Genomic DNA, 26258 nt, shown 5'->3' on the forward strand with positions numbered 1-26258 from the left:
TAAGTCCTACTTAGCGTAGACCCACTGAAGTTAAGGAACTTAAATAAGTCATGTCCATTAGCTTCAATGGGTCTACTCTGAGTAGGACTAGCGTTGACTACAACCCTAGCTATTTCTCTCAGGCATCAAGTCTCCAAATACATTTTTCTTTCATATCAACATTTGGTTGTCTTGAAACACAAAATCACGTTTTTGCAGTGTTTCCTCCTTGCCTCTCCCCCCTCTCTCCCACTCTGTGTGTGTGTGTGTTTTAAAATCTCTTGACATTTCACGTTCTTCCCTCTCTGCCTGCCCTCGACAGCAATCAGATACTTCATCCCCAGTTTCGGGGGGAAGTCCTACCTGGCGTTCAAAATGATGAAGGCCTACCACACAGTCCGCATCGCCATGGAGTTCCGGGCCTCCGACCTCAGCGGGCTGCTCTTGTACAACGGGCAGAACCGTGGCAAGGATTTCATCTCCCTGGCGCTGGTGAACGGCTTTGTGGAGCTCAGGTGAGAGGCTTTCTTGGCTCATTGGACAACTGTCTGCTAGGAGAAGGGGGTGGAGCAGAAGGGCCCAGGTTCAATCCCCTATGCCATCTCCAGCTATGGCTGGGAGAGTCCCCCGTCGGAAACTCCTGAAGAGCCACTGCCAGTCAGTGTGAACAATACTGACTTAGATGGACCAGTAGTCTTGACTCAGTACAAGGCAGCTTCTAATTTAAATCATCCCTTGGGGGGGGGGAGGGAAGGCCCATATCTCAGTAGCAGAGCATCTGCTTTGCATGCACAAGGACCCTGGCTCAGTCCCTGGCATCTTCAGCGAAGGCTGGGAGAGACTCCTGCCTGAAACGTTGGAGAGCTGCTGCCAATCAGTGTAGACAACACTGACCTAGATTGACCAATGGGCCTGACTCAGTATAAGGCAGCTTGCTACGTTCCTGTTCCTTAAGAGAAGGGCCATCGCTCAGTGGTTAGAGCATCTGCTTTGCAGGCAGAAGGTCCCAGGTTCAATCCCTGCCATCCACAGATAGGGCTGGGGATATTCCCTGTCTGAGAACCTGGAGAGCTGGTGCCAGGCGGTGTAGACCACTAGGAGCTAGATGGACCGGTAGCCTTACTGCCTTCTGCGCAGAAGGTCCTGGGTTTAAGTCCCCGATGGCATCTCCATGTAGGGCTGGGAGAGGCTCCCTGCCTGACACCCTGGAGAGCCACTGCCGGTTTACTTTGTTGTTTCTTGTCTTTCTGCAACTGGGTGGGCCAGAGAGGTCTGCTTGGAGGGCCTGATCTGGCCTATGGGCTGGGGGTTAGCTACCCCGGTTGTGCAGGGTTCAAGTGGCATCCCCCAGACCCCACCCCCCTGCTTGAACCCTGCAAGCATTTAGCTTGGTGATAAAATCCTCTTCCAAGGAGTAAGATGATCAGCACCAAGCTGATGACCTCTTGATCTCCGCAGCCCCTTCCAGTGCGGGATGTCATGGCTACCAGTGTATTCACCTAGATTCCTCCAGGGCAGGTGTGGAGAACCTTTGGCCCTCCAGATGTGGCTGAACTACACCTCCCTTGGCTGTTGGCCGTGCATGTTGTGGCTGATGGGCAGTGCCCTTCCCAAAGCATCACACCTTTCCTTCCCCAGCAGCACCTGCTGGAGTCAGACTCTCCTATTGCTCTGCTGTTTTTCAGATTCAACACGGGCTCCGGGACAGGCATCCTCACCAGCAGAGTGCCCGTCGAGCCGGGCAGGTGGCACCAGCTGATTGTCAACCGCAACCGAAGGAATGGCATGCTGTCTGTGGATGGGGAGCTGCATGTCAACGGCGAGAGCCCGAGCGGCACGGATGGGCTGAATCTCGACACCGACCTCTTCATTGGCGGGGCTCCAGAAGACCAAATAGCGGCGTGAGTAGTGTGTGCGTGGGGGGAGAAATCTTCCTCGTTTTTGCAGGGCTGTTCTAGAACTCCTGTGACGAGGTGGGATACTCTGTCTCTGTGGAGCAAAGGGCTGCTTTAAAAAAAACCCAAAACCTCCCTGTGGTCTCTCCCCCTGGATATTCCTTCTGGACATACAATGGCATTCAGCCACGGTTTACTTTAACATGCAGCTAGGCAGATTTTGTGCAGTGTCAAAAAAGGTGTGCGGTACGTTTTTGTGCAGTTGGGCATATGAGATTTAATAAGGGGCTAGGTAGTGTCTAGAAAAGAAACAGATGAGGAAAAGTGAAAAAAGAAATAGGAAGTGGAGATAAATATTGGTTCCTAGCCTTATATTAATGATCTGCTGTGGAGCTAATTCCTTGGCTAGTTTGGGAGCAGGCAGTGTGCTGGCTGCTTGTTCAGCAGGGGGGGAAAAGCTTGACATAAACCCTGCATTCAGCTGTGGGTCCTCTTCCACCAGCATTGCCCAGCTAGGCAGCCCCTCCTGAACTTTGCCGTCTCCCTTTCATCCTCCTCCCAGGGTGGCCGAGCGGACTTCAGTCACAGCTGGCCTGAAGGGCTGCATCCGCCTGCTAGATGTGAACAACCAGATGTACGACCTGCGGGAGAAAGGCAGCGACGTGCTCTACGGCAGTGGGGTGGGAGAGTGTGGCAACAACCCCTGCCACCCCAACCCTTGCCACCACGGTGGCCTCTGCCACATCAAAGAGGCAGAGATGTTCCACTGCGAGTGTCTCAATGGTTATACAGGTTGGTGGGACCGAGGGCTGCGGAGAGAAGAGACTTGCTGGAATCTTTCCCTCTGACATGCTAGTTTTCTGTGTGCAGAGTTGCAGAGTGGTGGGGGGGATGACCTAAATTTTTCTCTCTGCCACGCTAGCTTTCTAAGTGCAAGTGTGGTGGGGACGACAACCTAGATATTCCCTGACAAGTTAGCTTTCTAAGTGCAAGGTTGCAGAGTGCTGGGGAGGACAACCTAAATCTTTCTCCCTGGCAAACTAGCTTTCTAAGTGCACGAGTGGTGGGGAGGACAGTCTTAATTGTCCTCACTGAAGTGCAAGGTTGCAGAGTGGTGGGGAGGACATCTTAAATTTTTCTCCTTGACATGCTAGGTTTCTGTGCAAGGTCACAGAATGGTTGTGATGGGATAACCGAAATCTTCCTCCTTGGCTTGCTAGCTTTCCATGTGGAGAGTCGTGGATTTTTAAGATTACTGTTATATTTTTGTACCCAAAAGGAAGTCCAAATGTAGGTAATAATAACATGCCAAGATAAAGATGATCCTAGCAAATCTATAGGCTTCTGGCTGAGTCTGCATTTCTCTCCTTTTCCATCAGGACCAACCTGTGCTGACGAGAGGAATCCCTGTGACCCCAACCCATGCCACATCGCTGCCACCTGCTTGGTGCTGCCAGAAGGGGGCGCCAAGTGCGAGTGCCCCATGGGGCGGGAGGGGGAGTTCTGTGAGTCAGGTAAGTGGTACTTTGTCTGATATACCCTGGTTGGGGAAACGAGGCCATTTTTAGAAATGCATTGTTTCATAAAATTAATTAATGACATAAAAATACAGGTCGGATTGGGTGACTGCAAAGTCCTGACTTTTTTTCAGGTGACTGTTCCTAGGAAGCACCTATGTTTAGGTGCATGGCTCTTCTGGCATGCTAAAGCACACGTACTAGGGAGTAAGTCCTACTGGACTCAGTGGGGTTACTCCTGATTAGATAGGTGTAGGATTTCACTGTTAGAATACTTTATTGAATGTTGACCCTTAATATTTTAGTTCAGCTTTTGGCTACTGGCAAAAAAACCATTTCAGATATTTTACAGAATGTAAAATGCTGGTTTTTTTGTTTTGTTTACTAAATGCACGTCAAATAAACATGCTAAATCTGCATCGATATAGGGCAGCGGAAGATTGTGCAGTTCACATCTCTTCCAGAAACCCACCTCCCTGCCACTGAGTAGGGTGGAGTGGTGTGTGGGTGGCTAGCAGCTAAGGCAGCAATTCTGTACCCCAGGGAGGGGGAACCTGTGGCTCTACAGATGTTGTTGGACTCCAGCTCCCGTCAGCCCCAGCCAGCATGGCCAGTAGTCAGAGATGATGGGAGTTGTAGTCCAACAACATTTGGAGGAGCTCAGGCAGTGGAGGCTGGCCCCTTTGGACAAGTGGGACACTGCCCCACCAACCACAGCCTGCCTTTAACCAACCCCCGCCTTCCTTCTTACTTAGAGCCAATCAGGGACTGGCTCTGCCTGTCATTGGCTCGAGCTCCATCTACTGTTGGGCTCCCTGCCTTCCCGCCCTCCCAGGCACAATGCTCACCGTCCACCACTGGTCACTGGTTTCCTGCTCTACATCCACTTACTTGGGTGTAAGCCTCATCAAACTCAGTGAGACTTACCTTTGAGTAGAGATGCGTAGGATTTATGCTGTCCTTGTTTCTTTCTCTCTCTCTCTCTCTCTCTCTGGGACCATCCGCACTGACAGTTTAATCCGGCATTGCCCTCATTCATCCACGGTGTTTTCTCCCTCCTTTAGTCACAGAACTGGACCAGACAGTTCCCTTCCTGCCAGAGTTCAATGGATTCTCCTACCTGGAATTGAACGGTCTCCAGACCTTTGTGCCAGAGCTGCAGTAAGTTTTCTTTTCTCCCTCTCCCTTTCACCTGTACAGAAGCGATTCAAGTTTCAGCATTTACTGTAGGAACATAGGAAGTTGCCTTATGCCAAGTCAGGCCAGTATTGTCTACACTGACTGACAGCGGCTCTCCAGGGTCTCAGACAGGGAGCCTTTTGCAGCTGTACCTGACGATGCAGAGGGCTGAACCTGGGACCTTCTGCATGCAAAGCAGATGCTCTGATACTGAGCTGCAGCACTGCCCTTAAGATGTAGGAATGCAGGAATCTACCTTATACTGAGCCAGTCCTTGGTTCCATCTAGCTCAGTATTGTCTACACTGACTGGCAGTGGCTCTCCAGGATTTCAGGCAGGGAGCCTTTCCCAGCCCTACCTGGAGGTGCCATTGGGGACTGAACCGGGGACCTTCCTCGTACAAAGCGCTGAGCTATGATCCTTCCCGTAAGAATGAGAACACCAAAAGCTGCCTAGATCCTTGGTCCATCTAGCTTAGTGCTGCCTGCTCTGACTGGCAGCAGTTCTGCAGGGTTCTCGGGCAGAGAGGGCTCTTTCCCACCCCCCTTTTTTAAAACTTGCGATGCGGGGATTGACTCTGGGGGCCTCCTGCATTCACTGCCAGGAAAGGCTCGCCTCCATCCTGGGGTCAGTCCCACTCCTTGACTTTGCTGGCCAGCAGGCAGAGGCTGAGGGGCAACAGCGGAGAGGATGAAGGACAAGAGCAGGAAATGCCCCCGGAATAGCCTGGCTCCTCCCATTCCCCTCACAAAGCTACGATTCCCAGGGGTCCCTGGGAAAAAGGGATTGGTGGCTTAACCACTCCAGGAATTGCAACTCACTTGGTAGAGGCCGTGTGGGCCACATGATGCGAGATGTGTGTGTGCGTTTCGTGAGTCCCGCTGCAGCCTGAGCAACACTCCTGCTTCCCCTCCCCTGCTCCTTTTGTTGTTGTTGTGGAGAGGGTGGTTTGAAAGTTGACCCTCCATTGTGCAATCCACCAGGGACAAGATGAGCATGGAGGTCGTCTTCCTAGCGAGGACCCCAAGCGGCGTGATCTTCTACAACGGGCAGAAGACGGATGGCAGAGGGGACTTCATCTCCCTGGCCCTTCACGACGGCTACCTGGAGTACAGATATGACCTGGGCAAAGGAGCGGCTGTTATCAAGTAAGATCAGCCTACTTCAGGGGGGTGGCGGCGGAGGGCAGTAATGCAGGGCAGGCTTAGGTGAGGCTAGGTGTATATTCCGTGCATTCGATCACATTGCAGTTGTGATTGGAACTTGTTTAAAACTGTTTTTGACGTTGTGTTTTACGTTGCTGTGACCTGCTCTGGGACCTTCCAGTGAAGGCCAGGTAATAAATCTGATGATGCAAGATGAATCTCTAGCCCAGCTTTCTCCAACCTGGTGCTCTCCAGCTGTTTTGGACTACAATTCCCATCAGCCCCAGCAAGCACGAACCTCCCTGAGTGCTGTGTTACAAATGAAGGGTGGGATATAAATTCACCAAGGGAATAGAAGAAAGCGTTCCCGTGCTCCCAAGGCAGAATCTGTGGTGGAGGTGGTTGTCTGTGCATCCACCCAGAGACACCCTGGAATCACATGTTCTTTCTTACAGGGGTTGATATCTCAGAATAACAACCCTTGGTTATAAAACCCTCTTAGAGTATAATCCTTTGCAAATTGGCTTAGGAGTAAGTCCTACTGTAGTCGGGGTGAGGGCTTACCTCCAGGAGGTAGAGGCTGGTCCATTAGGGTGCGTGGGTCACTGCCCCACCACCCTCAGTCTGCCCTCAGCCAGCCCCCACCTGCCTGCCTTCCTACTTACACCAGTCCAGGTTGGGGGGTGGCCCTGCCTGTCATCTTCCTCCTTCTCCTTAGCCTCAGGCCACTTTCACACTGCACATTTATTCCATTTTAAACATTCATAGTTTCCTCCAGAGAATCCTGGGAAATGTAGTTTGCGAAGGGTGCTGAGAGTTGCTAGGAGATCCGTATTCTCCTGCCAGTGCGACAGTTCCCTGAATGGTTTAACAGTCAGTCCTCCTTCCCAGAGAACTGTAGGAATTGCTGCCCTGGAAGGGGAATATGGCTTTCCTAACAACTCTCAGCACCCTTCACAGACTACACTTCCCAGGATTCTTTGGGGAAACCATGACTGTTTAAAGTGGAATAATAGTGGAATACATGTACAGTGTGGATGTGTCCTCAGTGTTGCCCCTTGTAGAACTCAGCAGGGAAGAGGATGGGGACAAATTATTATTATTGGCTCTGCCTGCCATTGGCTCTGGCTCCATCTACTGGTTGGGTTCCTTGCCTTCCTCCCCACCAGTCCTAGTGGCCACCAGCCACCACCGCTCCCAGGTAAGTGTGCCTAGGGTTATATCCCCAACCTGACTTAACAACCTTGCCATTTTTCTTCTCCTTCTCTTTTCTCTCTCTCTCTGTTCCTCTCTGTCGTGCACTTGCCATGTCCTTTTCTAGGAGCAGGGAACCGATCCCGTTAAACACCTGGATCAGCGTCTCGCTGGAGAGGAATGCACGCAAAGGGGTGATGAGGATCAATAACAGGGAGCAGATCATGGGAGAGTCTCCGGTAAGTGGGCAAGCGCCAAGCATCGGTCCAGCGGAATGAAGTGGTTTTGTGAGGGATTCTTTTATCTAGCTGAACAAACAGCATGCAGCATCAAAAAGCTAGCAATTCTTTTAGTGGTATTCTCCCTACATATCATCCTCACCTGTGAGCCCCCCACACACACTCAAATTAACTTGGGGTTCCATTAACAGAGGGTTGGGGAACCTGCGGCCTTCCAGGTGTTGTCTGGACTCCCAACTCCCATCAGCCCCAGCCAGCAAGGGATGATAAGAGTCATAGGTGACATCCTATGGGAAGGAATAGACCGAAGCTGAATCCAGACAAAACCGAGGTACTGTTTGCGGGAGACAAGGGAAGGTTAGGGGATATAGACCTGGTGCTCGATGGGGTACGTTTGCCCCTGAATTCCAGGTCCGCAGCCTGGGGGTCATTCTTGATTCCCAGCTGTCCATGGAGGCTCAGGTTTCTGCTGTGAGCCGGGCGGTGCTGTATCAACTCCATCTGATACGGAGGCTGCGCCCCTACCTTCCCAACCATCTGCTCCCACCAGTAGTACATGCCCTGGTCACCTCTCGCCTAGACTACTGTAATGCTGTCTACGTGGGGTTACCCTTGAAAACGGTCTGGAAGTTGCAACTGGTACAGAATGCAGCGGCTCATCTGATTAAAGGCAGCCGCCGGCAGGATCACATCACCCCAGTACTAAAGGAGTTGCACTGGTTACCGGTTGCTTACCGAGCCCAATTCAAGGTGTTGGTTCTGACCTTTAAATCCCTATATGGTTTCGGGCCAGTTTATCTAAAGGAGCGCCTCCAGCATCGGCAGGGATGCCGCTCAACAAGATCAGCCTCAGAAGACCTTCTCTCGATCCCACCGGTTAAAACAGCCAGACTGGTGAGGACCAGAGGGAGGGCCTTCTCAATAGTGGCCCCCACCCTATGGAATCCTCTCCCAAATGATCTCCGCCATGCCCCTTCTATGATGAGCTTCCGCCGGACTTTAAAGACCTGTTTTTTCAGACAAGCCTTTGGGTTGGGTTAAGTTTTCTACTGTTGGGTTTTATATTTTAACATTTTAATGTTTAATGTATTTTACTTTGTACGTCGCCTAGAGTGGCTGGACAACCAGCCAGATGGGCGACTAATAAATATAATATAATAATAATAATAATAATAATAATAATAATAATCCACATCATACATGTGAAGCACATTTATATGACTTCAATAGTCATAGCTTACCCCCCCCAAGAATCCTGGGAAATGTAGTTTATCCCTCATAGAGCTACAATTCCCAGCACCCTTAACAAACTACAGTTCCCAGGATTCTTTGGGGGAAGCCATGTGTTTTAAATGCGTGGTGTGAATATCACCATAGTCCCGCAATATCTGCTTTTAACGTATTGGGAACATTTGATGTGAAGCAGGCCAAAGATCCACACCTAGCTCAGTATTCTGTTTCCAACAGCGTCCAGGTAAATGTTTGCAGGAAGTCCACAAGCAAGGGACAATTGCAATAGCCCCTTCCCCTTTATTTTCCCTAGTGTCTTGTATTTGAGAGGTATACTGCCCCGGACATGGAGGTTCCACAGCTGTCACAGTTGATAGCTCATTCCTCCACGAATCCATCTAATCCCCCCTTTAAAGCCTGTTAAATCAGTGCCCATCATCGGCACACTGTGTGGCAGCAGCAAATTCCATAATCGCAGGGCGGTTGGGGAAGCCTTTTCTCTTGTGCATCATGAATCTGTTGCCTTTTAATTTCACTGGATGGCTCTTGTGTGCTGAGATAGGACAAAAAGAAAAAAGAAGAAGAAAAAGTTCTCTCTACACTGGTCATAACGGTGGGTTGTGTCCGATGTTACTTCTTCTCAGGGTAGACCTGCTGAAGTTAATAAGCATGACTTAGGCTGCAATCCAACATATGTCTACTAAGAATTAAGCTCCATTGGGTTCAATGGGACTTACTCCCAGATAAGTATGTATTGGATTGCAGCCTAACTTAGGTTCATTAATTTCAGCTGGTCTACTCTGGGTAAGACGTAGTGCTGTACAACCCTTTCTCATGCTCTGCCACTTGGTGTTTTCCCCTCCTAAAATTTAGCTTTTCCGCATAAGGAAGATTCTCCAGCGCCTTGAACATTTTGGTTGCCCCTCTTTCCTCACTGTGTTCCATTTTAATGTTGTCCCTCCCCATTTGAAATCACTGGTGCCTCTGTACCTCTGAGGATTTTCAACTGCCCCCCTACCTTGCATACTGTGCACGTGCCCTGGAATTTTCCCAGAATCCTCTGCAACGTGCAAGGATTGTCATCATGAAAAGGGTCACCTGAACATGTGTTTTTTTTAGACCCCGACCAAGGGATGCTGTGCCCATCTCCACTTCGAAAGCGCTGCTGATGCCTGTCCCCAAGCTTATTTCAAGCACAATGGTTTTCCTCCCCCCCCTGCCCAGCCCCCTTTAATTCCAGTACGGAAACACACCTCAAAAGGGAAGCTGCTGAATAAAAAGGACAGCAAACGGCAGCACAAAAGGGACGCAAGAGGCCTGTGGCTTGCGTCTGATCTTCTACACGCAGTCCTTTTTCTCCTCTTCCAAGCTTTAAAGCTTCCTTTTTTCTTTTTTTAGAAAAAAGGAGCTGCCTCGCTTCTCTCAGAGCTAGACCTCCTCCTTCCCTGTGCACCTTTTTGCCTTGTTCTGTACCTTTCCTCTCAACAATTGCCCACTAACAAAAGGATGATTTTGGAGCTTGTATCTTGTGACTCTCTCTCCGTTATGAATTTACCGGCACTGATCTTTTGTTTTGTCTCTTTCCCTCTCTCTCTCTCCCTCCCTCTCTCTTTCTCCCTCTTTCTTTTGATTTTTCATTTGTCTCCCTTCCTACCTCCTACTCCCCCACTTCCTTCTCCCTGCTGTCTGGATTTCAGAAATCCCGTAAGGTAAAGATAAGTATAACGGTCCTCCTCGCTACCATCACACCTCGCTTTCCCCCCTTGACTTCTTTCTCTCTCTTCACTCCTTCATCCAACCGCCAGTAATTTATCATCGCCCCTCCACTTGCCTGCCTTTCCCCCCCCTCCATCATACAAAACCAGCTGTTGATTTTGTTTTGTTTTGTTAGAATAGATGCTTTCCTTTCTTATTTTTTAAAAACAAGCCATGAATTCCAGCAACTACCTTTTTATTTGTTTTGTTTCTCTCTCCCCTCCTGCCATTGCATTTCCCGACAAAGCTGGGTCGTTTCTCCATTTTTTAATGCCATTGAACATTAGATTAGTCTTTTTAACGCGACCGGAGGCGACGCTGACTCTCTGACTCAGGGTGATGATGGTGGGAATGTGAAGGGGAACACTGGAGGGCGTCGTTTCCCTGTGACTTCCATGCCTAAGCCCTGTCCGCACTCTAGATTTAAAGCAGTGTCGTACCTCTTCAAACAGGCATGGCTTACCCCAAAGAATCCAGGGGACTGTTGCATGTTAAGGGTGCTCTGAATTGTTAAGAGACCTCCTATTCCACTCACAGAGCTACAGTTCCTAGGGTTGCCTGGGAAGAGGGAGGGATTGTTAAACCGTTCTGTCTTGAGCGACAAATGTGAAGTTTATCTTTGCAGAGCAGGCTAGTTTCTACACACACACACCTCGGTATCCTTCATTCAGGCAAAACAAGAGGCATTATCAGCCAAGCAAAAATACTTGGGGTGTGAAGCAGAGCCACTGTGGGGTGTCTCTTGGGGAGAGTTCCGAGGGCCAGAGAGAGATGCCTGGAGGCCCTCATTTGGCCCCTGAGCATGAGGTTACCCATCACTGCTGGATTGGCTCTGGTTCTTCCTTCCTTCTCTGTCGCAGGACAGAGAGAGATCTGGGTTCCAGTCTGCATCTTCTTTCTCATGGTGTTTTTTTCCCCTCCCCACTCTCTCCCCATGCATCCAGCTGCCTCACACCTCCCTCAACCTGAAAGAACCCCTCTATGTTGGGGGAGCGCCCGATTTCAGCAAACTGGCCCGTGCCGCAGCGATTTCCACCAGCTTTGACGGCGCCATCCAGAGGGTAAGGGCTAAGATCTCCGTCAATCTGTTGTGTTGCTGAAGGGATGAGATTAGTGCCACGTAGCTTGTGTTTCAGGCCACTTATTTTGTTTTCGTGTGTGTGTGATTTCCTTCATGGAATAATTTCAATCCCAGAGCAGGGAACACAAATAATAAAGATAAACAGGGGGGGGGGATTCAAAAATGGCAGAACCATATGAACAGATAGTGTAAACAAATTAATAATTCTGTCATAAGGCAAGCAAGCAAAATTACGAGGGCAAAAAGTAAAAGTTGCCTTGTGTGTCGTGTTTTTCTAGATTGTATGCCTGTGGGGCAGGGACTGTCTTGTATTAATTGCATGGATGTAAGCTACTCTGGGGGCCTTTTTCTTTTGCTAAATGCACATACAAGACATTCAAACAGATTAAGCAATCCATGGTCTTAGCAAATGGTCTTTTAATAAGATACTATTGTACGTCATGGGTGAGGAACTTTTTCTAGCCTGAGGGCCGCATTCCCTCCTGGACAACCTTCCGGGGGCACATGCCAGTGGGTGCTAGTTTCTAGACACACACTCACACACCCCTCCCTATCCTCCAACCAGATGAGCAAGAGTCATTATCAGGGTTCGAGGACACAGCCCAGTCAGGCAGAAACCTCAAGGAGGGTGTGAAGCAGGGCTGGTGAGAGGTGTGGTCTGGAGAAAATCTTGAGGGCCAGGTGGAGAGGTCTGGGGGGCCACATTCAGCCTCTGTGTTTGAGTTTCCTGATCCCTGCTATATGTCAACAAGTTGTGGTTTCACAATAGAGGGTTGTATCCAATGCTAGCCCTACGCAGAATGGACCCATTGCAGTTAGTGAACGTGACTAACCTAGGTCCATTAATTTCAGTGGGTCTCCCTGAAGTAGGATTTGCTTGACTACAACCCAGTATCTCCAAGACACCTGAAGGATTCTTGGCTCTCTCATCCACTGGAAAACATACACAATCCATTTTTAGCAGGAAATATTTTTTTCTAAAGACACACACACACCCCGCCATATGTTGAAAGCAAGCAAGTGTGGATACCGTCTATTACAAATAAACTCTTTTAAAATCTCTTTTTCTCTCCACGGGGGCCTGTTTGGAAGACCTGACTGTGTTCGTTGCCCTCCTCTGAACCTTTTCCAAGAAGAAGGTAGACAAACTGGAGTGGGTTGAGAGGGAGGGTAATGAAGATGGTCAGGGGCATGGAAAACATTTAAAGTGTTTCCTACGAGAAACACTTTAAAGAAACTGGATGGTGTTTAGCCTGGAGGAGATTGAGAGGAGACATCATTGCACTCTTTGAATTCAAATGCTTCAGATATATAAGGCTGCTGATGCCATAGCACTCTTTGAATTGCCCTGTGAGATCCGTTCTGATTGCATTATTGTAAGACATGGTTAATGTGCATAGGGGTACCGAACCCTATGCACCTTGGGACCAGGATAACGAAAAGATCACCTCCTCACTTAGATACCCAACCAGATCATTGTGATCTGCAAGGAGAGGGCCTCCTGCAGATACCATCTCGTCATCTGTATGATGTAGGCATCGGGCCTTTAGTGTGGTGGCACCAACCCTTTGGAACGCCCTCTTGTTACACATTAGGGAGGTGTCATCTCTGTTCCCTTTTAGGCACCTGTTGAAGGACTTCCCTTTTTCAACAAGTCTTTTTAAGTGAAGATCTGTATCCCAGTCTTGACTGAATTTGTTTTTATAGATGTTTGCTTTTGATGTTGCTATTAAATTGCTTTGGGATGTTCCATAGGAAGCAATTCATAAATGAAATGGGGTGTGTGGAATTTTTAACACCCCCCCCGAACTGGCCATTATTGCACCTGGCTTGAGTTGCTGGTCTTTGGGTTCCTGATGAACTTGCAAAACTGTCCACTCCAGGTTTAACATCCCCCCACCCACCATATCACTTAGGTGCCCAATGAAGAACTTTCCTTTTTCAGCAAGCCCTGTTAAGTGAAGATGTTTTAGTCTACCTCTGTCTGTATTGAACTTCACATTGTTTGTAAATATGTTTGTCCTGTTAAATTGCTTCAGGATGTTTCATGGGAAGTGATGTATAAATTAAATAAATGTTCAACCCTATTGTTATTGTTGTTGTTGTTGTTGTTGTTGTTGTTGTTGTTGTTGTTATTATTATTATTATTATTAAATTTCTATCCCACAGTTCTTCCCAGAAGGAGCTCAGGATGGCAAACAGGAGATAAAACACTAAAAACATCTATAAAACATATTTTAAAAAAATAATCTTAAAAACGTCTTTAAAAACAAAACATCTTAAAAATATCTTTAAAAACAAAACTTCTTAAAAACATCTTAAAAAAATATTTTAAAAGGCAATTCCAACACAGACACAGACTGGGATAAGGTCTCTAAGGCTTGTAGAAAGAGAAAGGTCTTCAGTAGATGCCGAAAAGACAACAGAGATAGTGCCTGTCTTGTATTTAAGGGGAAGGAATTCCAAAGGGTAGGTTTATTTTTTTTAAAAAACAACCCTGCAAGAATTACTGAGTTTCTTCATTCTCTGGTGAGATGTTCTTGTTTTTAAAATAAGGAAAAAGTCCACCCTAATTCTTTGTTTCCTATTTTCCCTTCCCACCTCCTCCCCCAACTTCTCAGATGTCTATCAAAGGTGTCCCAATTCTGAAAGAAGAGAACATCCACGGTGCCGTTGAGATCTCTTCCTTCCACTCTCACCCATGCATCCAGAAGCCCAGACCTTGCCAGAATGGGGGGATGTGCAACCCTCGCATGGAGAGCTATGAATGCACGTGCCAGAGGGGATTCTTTGGGGTGCACTGCGAGAAAGGTGAGGCCTTCTCACTTATACAAGAACCCAGGGGTGGCAGGGTCTTCCACTGAAGCTGAATGTTGGGAGATTCAGGACAGACCAAAGGAAGGACTTCTTCACAGTTTTCTCCCACCAGAGGTAGTGATGGCCACAGACTTGGATGGCTTTAAAAGCGGGCTAGACAAACTCACGGTGGATAAAGCAATCAATAGCTAGTAGCCATGATGGCTATGTTCTACCTCCTCTATTGGAGGCAGTAGGCCTCTGAATACTAGGTGCTGGAAGCCGCAGGAGGGAGAGTTGCTGTTGTGCTCAAGTCCTGCTTGCGGGAGCTTCCTATTGGGTTATCTGCTTGGCCACTAGGAGAAGAGGGTGCTGGACTAGATGGGCCACTGGCCTCATCCAGCAGCCAGGCTCTTCTGGGCAAGCAGGGTCACCCCTACCGAGTGGCTGCATTTGCCAGTGTTGTTTCTCCTGAAAGCCCACATATATGCTAGAAATTGCACTTTTTTGTCGCGGTAAGGGCATGTCCAGAGTCACCCTGCTAGTCACTGGGGGCATCCCAGGCTGTTGGCTGGCAGTTGAGGCATGGAAGCGAGGATGTTTTACCCTCTCCCAAGAACGACTGCCAACAGCTTGTCTGGAGAGCATGGACAGAAGCATCTGCCATTGTTGGTTCTCTCGGTTTCTCATTTTTCCAACGTTAAATTCCATTCTCCACATTTCTGCAGCAATGCGATTAAAAAAAAATCCTCATGAAAATGTTTCAGCATTTTCGTGCAAATTTCTCCTAATGGATTTTTGTATGCAGTTGTGACCAACATACACATTTTTGCAAGCTATTTCCCCTAACGCCATTCCTTTTTAATGTTGTTTTCATAGGTGTATGCATTTTAATGCAAACTGCCTCATATATGCATTTCTGTGAACATTGGTTGGTTGGAGAACCACGTTGTACAATTCGGATAAGTGTGAATTTCGAAAGATGGCCGTGTTTCGGTTGCCGTGTTGTTTCGGAAAATGCGATTTTATAGATTCACCTTTAAACACGAACTGAATCGAATGTCTCCCCCTTCCCTGCTGGAGAGCCAGAGATCGTAACCCGTTTTCCCATCTATGTTTTGCTTCTTTCCTTCCCTCCAGTCATCGTTGAGAAGGCGGCAGGAGACTCAGAGGCCATTGCTTTCGATGGCAGGACGTACATAGAATACCACAACGCGGTGACGCAAAGGTGATGCTTCTTCTTTGGACTATTGGGGTGGAGGGTTGCCAGGGGGTGGGGAAGGTAGCAGAAAGAGGCTTGTTAGCAGGAAGTACACGCAGAGCTTGGAAAAGTTACTTTTTTGAACTACAACTCCCATCAGCCCAATCCAGTGGCCATGCTGGCTGGGGCTGATGGGAGTTGTAGTTTAAAAAAGTAACTTTTCCAAGCTCTACTACACTCAGAGCTTAAAACTGAACCATCTGGACTGGAGCCGGGTGGGTGGGTGAAGAGCCACTTTCCTTGCACCGTTCTGCACCCACAAGGAGACTCGAGCTATAACCATGTGCTGTGCCGCTTGCTGCAAAGCCTGCCGACTGTGTGTAAGCTGAGTTGCCATTGCCATGCCAGGAGTAGGAAGGACAATTGTGGCTGGTCCGTTGGGGTGAGTGGGCCACTGCCCCACCAAGCTCAGTCTGCCCTCAAGAAAACCTTGCCTTCCTTCTTTAACTTACCTCTGGTCCAGGGTGTAGCCCTGGCTGTTCTCTTCCTCCTCCTTAGTCTCAGTGTTGCTGTCGTAGAACTCAGCAGGGAGGAGGAGGATGGGGACAAAACTAGGATTATTCAGATTGTTCAGAGATACACTGCCCTGTACATGGAAGTTCCATTTGGCTATTACAGTAAGAACCCACCCACCCCTCCTGGTCCCAGCCATCATGTCTGTTCACCTTTTGTGTGTGTTCTCTTATCTCATGGATATGTATGTCTTCAGTCTTGGGTCCTTACCCCACATCTCTGCAACCCCTTTGGAGGCAGGGACTTCTTTTGTGGGTATATTCTCTTCTCAGGGGTTGCTCAGAGATTTCTGGGCATTGGTGAAGCCATTGACCCCACCTTTGGAAATTGCGATGGGTTGTATCCAACAACAATGTACTCTGAGTTGACCCACTGAAAATTAATGGACCTAAATCCATCACATCCGTGAATTTCAGTAGGTCTATCTGAAAGGCCGCCTCCTTCCCTACAGACCCTCTTGGGTATTAAGATCAGCTGAGAGGGACCCTCTTGGTAGTTCCCATGCCTTCAGAGGATCAGGGCAGTGGTGGTGGCCCAGGAGAGGGCATTCAAGGAAGCTGCCTGACACTGAATCAGACCATAAGTACATCTAGCTCAGTATTGCCGACCCTGGCTGGCAGCGGCTCCCCAGGGTTTCAGGCAGGAGTCTCTCAGCCCTACCTGGAGATGCCATTGGGGATTGAACCTGGGACCACCTGCATGCAAAGCAGGGGCTCTGCTGCTGAGCCACGGCCTTTCTGTGGCAGCCCCAAAGCTGTGGAACTCCCTCCCCACAGAGATGCATCTGGGCACCCTTGTTAACACAGCTTTCGCCCTGTGCTCAAGACGCACCTTTTTACCCTGGCCTTTGACACTTGAGTTGCATATTTCTAAGTTGTGATTGAAATTTATTTCAAACTGTTTTTAATGTTGCATTTTGCATGGATGTGGCCCGCCCTGGGATCTTAGGGTAAAGGGTGGATAATAATAATAATAATAATAATAATAATAATAATAAGGAAAGTTGGATACAATCCTGGGTGGGTTTTTCTTACTTGTGCTCTCTGTCTGTCGTGTTGCCTCAGTCTCTCGCTGTCTGTCCTGAATGTCTTTGTTTCTTTGTTTTCAAGCCAACTGACCAATGAGATTCCAGCGTAAGTAAAATCCCACCCTCTCCTGCAGGGCCCCCTCTATAATCACCTCCGCACACCAACCATCCCACCACCACCGTGTCACTCCGTGTGTGTCCCCCCCCACACACACAGTTCACCTGGGAACAAGAGCAGAAAGCAAGCCTCCTTTGGGGAAGGAACTGGAGATCCTAGAGGGAGCATTCACACCTTCACTTTTCACACTGTTGCGTGTGCAGTTTATTTATACCTTAGCCAGCCCTTTGATTGCCCAGTGTTGACAGTGGATTCATAAGATGTCTGTTTCTCCCCCTCCCCTCCCACTTCTGCTCCAGTATCTAGGAAATATGTTGAGCTGTAGGCTATGCAAATGGGATCCAGAATCTCCTCAAAAGCTCACTGAGGTTGAAGCTGAGCAAAAAACATAATTTGGGGGGCACTCCAGGGCCTAACAGGTGTTGGTGTTGTTGGGGTCTGCCAACTCTCCATGCGCTGCCCTCAACACAGCTGAAATGCCACAGACACGACCCTTGGCATCCGGCCTTATTGTCTTGCTGTGGCAAAGCTTCCCTCCCCACGAGGACTAGTAACCTGAATTAAAACTAATGTTTTTCCAGGACCATGACAAATATATGGGTCAGGGCCTTTGTGTATCTCCTAAGTTAGAACACAGCTGCTTTTCTATATCTGCGTTTGACAAAGCTAGCGTGGTAAATCCTGGAGACTTAAGTTCTTTTGTCACAATCAATGCAAATATTCAGTAATGACTTTTTAATAGTGCGTATGTGTGTGTGTATGCTCAAAATCTAATTAGCAGTTGAAAATTGGATCCAAAACAGAAACAGTAGAATATTACTTTCTCTCTGTCTATAGAAACTCTGCAAATATATAGTTAAAGAGAGGAGTGAGTGGAAATTTTTCAGTATGTTGACAATCCACTGTGGGCTTTCTCCCCGCTCTCTTTTACAATATTAAAAAAGAAGAAGGAAGAAATTGGTCTCCAAACAGCACATTGAGCAAGATGGATTGACAGCTGTGATCCTCAGCTTTAGCAAGGGTTAAGGGTCTCCATACAATCTTTGCAGATGAAAACTACCTCGGTCAACCTCAGATTTCATTCTGGAAAGGACAAAAACACACACACACACACCCCTCGATTTCTGTTATATCTCGGAATTGATTTTTTTTTACCTGCAAGGTGCCCTTGTATTCTTTTTAAAGGGAGTGGGGGTTGGATATTAAGGCTGGCTTACATGATCAGACACGCCACAGGTTGTTTCAAAGATGGCTGTTTTTGAGTAGTTTTTCCTGGAACAATCACCGTTGTTTTACGCGGGCAGGCCGCTCTGGTCCGTCCCTTTACATGGAATGCTGAATTGCTCTTAAGTCGCCACATGCGTGCATTGGTTTGGAAGAAGTCTGCATACCTGAGATGATAACACAGCGCTGTTCACTTGTTCTGATATACAACAGAGCCCCTAATTAATTAGGGGGCTCTTTTTCCCTGCTTACTCCCCCTCTGGTTTTTAACCTCTCGCCTCTGTGCCAACTAAGCCAAGACTAAAGTAACTTTAAGGGGCTGTTTATCTCATAACTGATCACGTGAGCAAATGTAGTGAAGGCATATGAAAGGGCCTTCAATTACCAAAGAGATGCAGGCTCTTAATCCTTCATTATGTTCCAAGAGCTTGATCATCCAAGGCAGAAGCAAACTGAAAGGGCAGCAGAGTAATTACCTGTATTCCTTCTCTCTCCATTCTGCCTTTGATGATTATCCCTTAACTGTGTAAATAGGTTTAAGGGGCTATTATTATCAGGATGTGCAGAAAACCCCATTCTGTAGTAACAAAGTTTTCTCATTCGCAAGACCTCAGATCGTTGGGTTATATCCAACTTGAGTTGTACTCAGAGTAGACCTATTAGCTGCCTTATACTGGAGTCAGATCATTGGCCCATCCAACTCAGTATTGTCTGTTCTGACTGGCAGAGCTCTCCAGGGTTTTGAGACAGAGGACATTCCCAGCCCTACCCGGTGATGCAATAGGGGATTGAACCCGGGGCCTTCTGCATGCAAAGCAGATGCTCTTCCACTGAGCTACGGCCCTTCCCTTAAGGCATAGGAACAGAGGAAGCTGCCTTATACAAAGTCAAACCATTGATCCATCTAGCTCAATGTTGTCTACACTGACTGGCAGCAGCTCTCCAGGGTTTGAAACTGGGATCTTTCCCAGCCCTATATGGACTGAACCTGTCCCATTGGGGACTGCACCTGCAACTTTCTTAAGGGACATAAGTTAGCCATGCCCATTCATGCCAATAGGCATACTCTGAGTAGGACTGATGTTGGACACAGCCTTGTGTTTAGCAAGAGCTGCTGGGATCTTTCCCAAGTTTCACAGGGACTAGGCACTTTCCCTGCCTGTCATTTTCACTGTTTGCCACGGGTGCTTATTGCATGCCTCCCCTTTCTTCCTGCTTCTAAGTCCTGATGCTTTGGACTACCCGCTGGATATTAGGTGAGTTTCAGCAAGGCTGCTGCACTGGTGTCTGTGGTGTCCAGATGTTGCTACCGATGTGACTTTTTTTTTCCTCTTCACCTTTCCTTTTCCACATTCTGCTTTGCTGTTGTGCATGATTGCTGCATCGTTACATTTTTTAAATAATAATAATAATAACAACAAAAGGGCCTGAAACAACCTGCAGAGAATACACAGTCCAGCCCATACTCCAAGACAGTGCTCTACCAGAAGCTCATTTTTGAGACCTCCTTTTTCATGGGCACCGTATTTAAAACAAGGATGAAAACAAAAATGTAGTTGGTTGGATCTGCACGCCCAGACCACGGTGGCCGCCTCCCCTTTCTGAGCTTTGGGAACAGGGTTTGCAACCAAGTATGCTTACCTCCCAAACATCCCCCCGCCAAGCCACTTGAAAATCACCGAGGGTCTTGGCGGGCCACTCACTTATTTTTCTGCCTGTTGTAGCCATTGTAATCTCCTGCGGTAGATGCTGTCTGATTTTTTAATTGCATTTTTTATTGCTTCTTTTATTTCCTATGTTGCATTTTACTGCATCACAGCTGGACTTGCATAGAATTCAAATTACAATAAAATGCAATACAAGAAATAAAGAGAAGCAATAAAAATACAATTAAAAAGCAAACGTTTAATGCAGCATCACTGGGAACTACCTGAATGAAGCTTGCAGACCACTGGTGGTCCGTAGCCCACCGTTTGGGAACCCCTGGTTTACCTGATTCAGAGTAACCAGGGTTGTCGCAATCCAATCCTTAGTTAGCCAAATTTCCCGGTTATTGGAGGGCACCAGGGGTCTCAAACCGAAACCTCTGGCGGAGGCCCCCCAGGTGCTTTGCTGACTGCACTCCGCCACAGCAGCTGCCAGGCAGAGGTAACAGCTGGCCATTCGAAATAGCACCCTCAACTTTCTATTATCTGTTAAGGCAAGGATGGGGAATTTGCTGCCGCCCTTCAGAAGTTATTGGACTCCAACTCCCATCAGCCTCAGCTAGCACAGCCAATGGTAGGGGGTGATGGGAATTGTGGTTCAGCAACAGCTAGAGTGCCACAGGTTCCCTAGCCCTGGTTGAAGATGCCGTCCTGGGCTCCTTCTGGGAGGAAGGGCAGGAAATAAATTTAATAAATAATAATAAATATTAAATGTTCCACTTAAGAACATAAGAAGAGCCTGGCTGCTGGATCAGGCCACACAGGCCCATCTAGTCCAGCCTCCTGTTCTCACAGTGGCCAACCAGATGCCCCAAATAGGAAGCCCACAAGCAGGGCCTGAGCGCAACAGCAAATCTCCCCTCCTGTGATTCCCAGGAACTGGCATTCAGAGGCACACTGCCTCCTATAATAGAGGTAAAACATAGCCATTGAGGTTTGTAAGTTGCCCCTTTGGGTCACTGTGGATTTTAAGCCGCCTTGGGTTTCAATCATGAAAAGAAAGGCGGGGTAGAAATGTAATAAATAAATAAATACAGCTTACCTGGTAAAACAGGATTTTACTTATTCAGAGTTGCAGGTCAGTTGCCACCACATACTGCAGGGTGCCTCTCACTGGAATGCAGGGTTGTCTCCAATATTCATCCTACTTAGAGTAGACCCATTGAAATTAATGGCGGCGGCGAACTTTGGTCCATTGATTTCAGTGGCTCTAGTCTGCGCTAATGTTGGAGACAACCTGGAACAGCTTAAAAACATTTGGGAGCTTGATTTCAATTATCTAGATTGCTGTAACCAGCTAATCCAGACGGCTTGCCAAAAAATTTTTTTTAATTAAAAATTCAGCAGTGTACAGCCAGTGATCATCCTTAATAAAGCTGCTATCTGCAAAGGCCACTGCAAATGAGGAAAACCAAATTAAGAGGTTCTTAATTCTGTTCAAGCAACAGATAGAGCGAGCATCCATCTTAAGCAGATAACAGCCTAGTGAGAATGTAGTGAAGCGCCCTGATGAATCAGACCAAATGCTCAACTAGATCAGCATCCAGTTCTCCCTAGTGGCCATCTTCACATTCCTGCCCGTGGAGGCTGGCACAGTCCTGCCATCCTCAACCTGCCGTCACCCAGACCCCACCAGCCTGCCTTCTTACCACCCATGCAGGGGGTGGCACTGCCTATCAGTTTACTCTCAGTGCTGCCCTTGTAGAACTTGATGGGGACAAGCCTAGAATTAGTTGGCTCCACCTGTCATCGGCTGCACCTGTTGTGGGCCTCCCTGCCTTCCGTCCTACCAGTCCCAAATAAGAAGAGCCTGGCTGCTGGATCAGGCCAATGGCTTGCCCAGTCCAACATCCTGTTCTCACAAGTGGCCAACCAGATGCAGGAGCAGAGCACAGCAGCGCCCACTGGCCCTTGTGTAGCTCACAGGAGTGGCACAGAGGCATCTGTCTCGCTCTGTTGGTTGCCCCTGTTGGCTACTTACCTAACAGCTTCTGAACAGGGAGTCCCCATTTAGGTGTAAGAGCCATTGACAAACTTCCTTATGGACTAGTCTCCTCCTTAAAAACGCTTGAGGATATGGCCAGGATGAGCCACACTCATTTTAAGTGGCCATCTTTATGAAATGTGCTAAAACTCCTCCCTTACTCCACCTTTTGGTTTCTTTAGTATTATTTTCATTTAGATTAATATTTGCTACATTTATCTGTCGCTTGCGCCATAAAATGTCTCAAAGTGACCTACAACTGTAAAAACAAACAAAACGGGGAAATATAAAAGTTCAAAACAAGAATTTTTTAAAAAAGTATTAAATTTATATCCCATCCACAGCAACATCCATCAAGCGATAAAATGCCAAAAAATCTTAAAACAATATATATATATATAGATAGATAGATAGATAGATATAGATATATATCTATATCTATATCTATATCTATATATATTTAAAAACATCTTAAAAACAATTCCAGTACAGATGCAGATTAGGATAAAGGTATCTGCTCAGAAGTGCTCATCCTGCAATAGTATGAAATGTACAAATCCTACCCCGCCCTATCAAAAGCTTCTGGATTTAATTTAATGTGGGCTTCAGCAGTAGCCGCTGGCTGTCCATTTCTGTCCCACGTCTGTTGGGGGATAAAACACGATTTCCCCCCATGCTGTCGCATGTCTTGTCTTGTGTGGACATGTGTGGTCCATGTGCATCTTTGTGTGGCTGTTAAAGTTTGCAACGACTGTTTCCTCTGGAGCCTAGGCTTTCTATGCTCCTTGGCAAAGCAACCTTTTCTCCTTCTCCAATACATATGAGGCTTGCAACAGGCCAGGCCTGAGCCAGATGAAAATGGGGCTTAGGGGGAGTGGGATGTCCTTCTGTCGTGTTTTTCAGAACATGAACTGTATCCCATAGAATCCCCATCTGCACTATGCATGTAAAACAGTGTCGCACCACTTTAAGCAGTCATGGCTTCCCCCAAAGAGTCCTGGGAACTGTAGTTTGTGAAGGGTGCTGAGGGTTGCGAGAAGACCTCCTCATTCCCCTTACACAGCTACAGTATCCAGGGTTAGCTGGGAAGAGGGGTTGACTGTTAATCCACTCTGGGAATTGTAGCTCAGGGCTATGAGGGGGAATAAGAGTCTCCTCACAGTCCTCAGCATCCTTCAGAAATGATAGTTCCCAGGATTCTTTGGGAGAAGCCATGACTGTTTAACATGGTAGAATACCGCTTTCAATGTATAGTGCAGACAGGGCGTTTATGAATGTCATAGATCATAGATTATAGAATAGTAGAGTTGGAAGGGGCCTATAAGGCCATCAAGTCCAACCCCCTGCGCAACGCAGGAATCCAAATCAAAGCATGTCGTAGTCTCCCCGTGCATCTTCCACCTTAAATTGGCAAATATGGGCACTGAATGCCAGCCACTCATCCATCAAGGACGTATAGGTCTGCCCCTGGCATCACTGTGTGGGCACAGAAGCAGGGTGGGCGGCTCCCCATCTCAGAAACTGACACCCTCTCCTGCCTGGTCGTCTCTATACAGTGAGAAGGCCCTGCAGTCCAACCACTTTGAGCTAAGCATCAAGACCGAAGCCACGCAAGGCCTCATCCTCTGGAGCGGGAAGGGGCTGGACCGTTCGGATTACATCGCCTTGGCAATTGTGGACGGCCGCGTGCAGATGACCTATGACCTCGGCTCCAAGCCCATGGTTCTGCATTCCACGATCCCGGTCAACACGGACCAGTGGGTCCAAATCAAAGCATACAGGTGAGAGATACCTTGGAAGGCTGCTTGGTCGTCATTGCGTCTTCCCTCTCTTTGAGTCAGCTTCTTTTGGCCTTCAGGCAGGGGCTGCAGTTAAGCCGCAGGTTTTGCATGCCAAAGCGTCCCAGGGTTCAGTCCTGGGCATGGCAAGGCAGGGCTGGGAAAGGCTCCCTCTCTGAGGGAGGCACTGCCACTCAGGTAACGAGCTGGTCGGACCAACGGTCTGACTCAGAGTAAGCTGCTGTAGCATCAAAAGCTGTGTAGAAGGAGGAAATTCAGTGGCTGCGGCTTCACAGGCCACAGCACTGCAGGCGTTTGAAAAGCTGCAGTAACCAAAGTTCCTTGTCCCATCAGCGATAGAAATGCCCTGCAGTGATGTGAGTCCTTATGCTGCTGTCTCACCTAGAGATGTGAAGACCCAGGAAACAACCTTCCCCTCCCCTTTTTTCCTGTCCACCCTCCCCCCAATTTTCTGGCCTTTCACATCTCTGGGCTCCCCTCAAATCAGTCTCAAGCTTCCAGCTCTCACGTATTCAACTCTCTCTCTTTCCCCTCTCTGCCCTTGTGTGTAAGCCAGTCCAAACGTTCAGAAAAGGCATGTGGTTCAGGTGCGGGATAATGGAGGGAGCCCTCGCTGGAGGCGCTGGGGATCGAACCTGGGACTTTGTGCACACAAAGCAAGGGCTGTGCCGCAGAGCCACAGCACTGTCCCACTTTGTCTCTTTCTGCCGCACTGTTCCCACGATTCCAGATAAAGCGTCTCCTTTTCTGTGCACAAAGTGAGGCGAAGCAAGCAAAGTGTCACCCCTACAGCTTGTGTTGTTCTGGGCTCTGCAGACTTGGCAGGTCACACATGCACACAAAAAACCCAACCTTGGATGACTCATGCTGTATAGGCTGCCTTTGGGCAGATCATGCCTAGACTTGTCTGCTCTGGGTTCTAGGAAGAGGTCCTAAGGGGACAGGCGAAAAGTCCCTTCCGTTGGATCGTGATGCCTATGGCTTTGGCAGTCAGCTTCTCTCTCTCCCCCCCTTCCCCCTCTCCACTGGCACCTTATTCTCCCTGCCCACCACTGCACTCGAGTGGACTTTTGTTCAAATTACCGAGAGACAACATTGAGTGGCTGGGATGCTCAAAGTGGCAGAGGGGGAGAGGTTCTACGGATGCCTTTGAGGTCCAGAATGGTGGGGAGATTATGGGTGTTGGCAGGACTATGCTTGAAAAACACGGGGGCCAGAGGGCACCCTCTTCACTATATTTAGAAGGCAAGGAGGGACTATGATTTGGCTAAATCTGGGGGTTGCTTGTGGTGGGGCCTGTGGGTATTTCCCATCATAAAGTCCAGGGGGCCAGATGGTGCTTTGGAGGTAGGAGAAACCTTGAAACCAATAACTCAAATGGAGACTTATTTCTTGGGCTGTCATTCAGTGAACGTGATCTTAAACCGATGAATTGAACATGATCTTAAACCAATGAATTGAACGTGATCTTAAACCGATGAATTGAACGTGATCTTAAACCGATGAATCGTACGAGTGTTTGAGCCGATTGATTGATTCGTCAACGGATTTTAAATTTGTATGAGTGCACAAATTTGTGTGGACCTTTTCACACCTGTGTGCCTGTACCTTCTTCCTGCAGAGTGCATCGAGAAGGGTCCTTGCAGGTCGGCAATGAGGCCCCGATCACGGGCTCCTCCCCTCTGGGAGCAACACAGCTGGACACGGATGGGGCTCTTTGGCTGGGTAAGCTGAGCCCTGTTTAATCCAGCTTTAGTACTCATTGGCCCACAAAGTGCATTGGCTGGCAAAACCTCTCTTCCGGGCAGCCTGGTAGATTCATTGAATAGACTCCATACATAAGGCTACAGCAATCTTCAGTGTTTAAGGAGCATAAATGCTGATTTGGGGGCTTGGGGTGGGTGGGATGGAGTGTCCTGAAACAGTGCCCAACTGGCCAGCTGGAATGTTGAACAGAAACACTTCCACGCTGCAACATTTTATACAGGCCCTCCTTGCTGCTATTGTCAAATGGCAGTTTAAAGAGAAGGCATTTTAGCCAACTAAGTCTTACTCAATTAGACAACCAAGTCTAAGTTCTTGCTATTGGAGGTTCCTGATTCATAGGGTTGCCATAAGTCGTAATCAACTTGAAGGCACATAACAACAACAAGTCTTACACATAGTAAACCCACTGAAATTAATGGATCTACATTAGGGTTATAGTCCTACTCAGAGAAGGCCCACTGACATTAATAGGCATGGCTAACTGAGGTTCATTAATTTCAGTGGGTCTACTGTGAGTAGGACTTTGTCGTATGGAACCCAAGGGAAGGCCTCGATCCAGAGGGGAAACCTCAAGATTCACAAACCAAGATACTGGTTTATTTATCCTGACCCATTTTGAAAAAAAACCTTCCTCAGAGGAAACCAAACAGCACTCACCCTCTCCTCTACACTGTTCCAAATACTCTTTTGCGAAGGACTCCCCATCAGGATTTGGAGAGCACAGACCACAAGAGCGACAGGCAGTAGGCATCCGAATGACAGCTGGCTATGTTCTCCCTCTGAAAGCCAATTGCTGAGAATCGCAAGTGGGCAGAGCTGCTCTTGTGCTCAGGTCCTGCTTGTGGGGTT

General features: G+C 48.1%; 1 protein-coding gene across 3 annotated transcripts in view; it reads left to right on the forward strand.

Annotated features, from left to right (window-relative positions):
* AGRN (agrin) overlaps window positions 1–26258 on the forward strand; it is a 263655-nt gene that overhangs the window by 234766 nt on the left and 2631 nt on the right. For 2 of the 3 annotated variants that reach the window (XM_061602122.1, XM_061602120.1), the window contains 13 exons: window positions 302–494; window positions 1665–1880; window positions 2437–2666; window positions 3254–3388; window positions 4456–4552; window positions 5554–5718; window positions 7037–7148; window positions 11078–11194; window positions 13836–14025; window positions 15151–15238; window positions 16894–16917; window positions 23400–23624; window positions 25264–25367. In XM_061602122.1, the coding sequence (XP_061458106.1) occupies window positions 302–494; window positions 1665–1880; window positions 2437–2666; window positions 3254–3388; window positions 4456–4552; window positions 5554–5718; window positions 7037–7148; window positions 11078–11194; window positions 13836–14025; window positions 15151–15238; window positions 16894–16917; window positions 23400–23624; window positions 25264–25367 (1896 nt within the window). The remainder of the gene's footprint in view (window positions 1–301; window positions 495–1664; window positions 1881–2436; window positions 2667–3253; window positions 3389–4455; window positions 4553–5553; window positions 5719–7036; window positions 7149–11077; window positions 11195–13835; window positions 14026–15150; window positions 15239–16893; window positions 16918–23399; window positions 23625–25263; window positions 25368–26258) is intronic. The other variant, XM_061602121.1, reaches the window with a different exon arrangement.

The sequence above is a fragment of the Rhineura floridana genome, chromosome 18 (genome assembly GCF_030035675.1).
Source record: "Rhineura floridana isolate rRhiFlo1 chromosome 18, rRhiFlo1.hap2, whole genome shotgun sequence".
Lineage (NCBI taxonomy): Eukaryota > Metazoa > Chordata > Lepidosauria > Squamata > Rhineuridae > Rhineura > Rhineura floridana.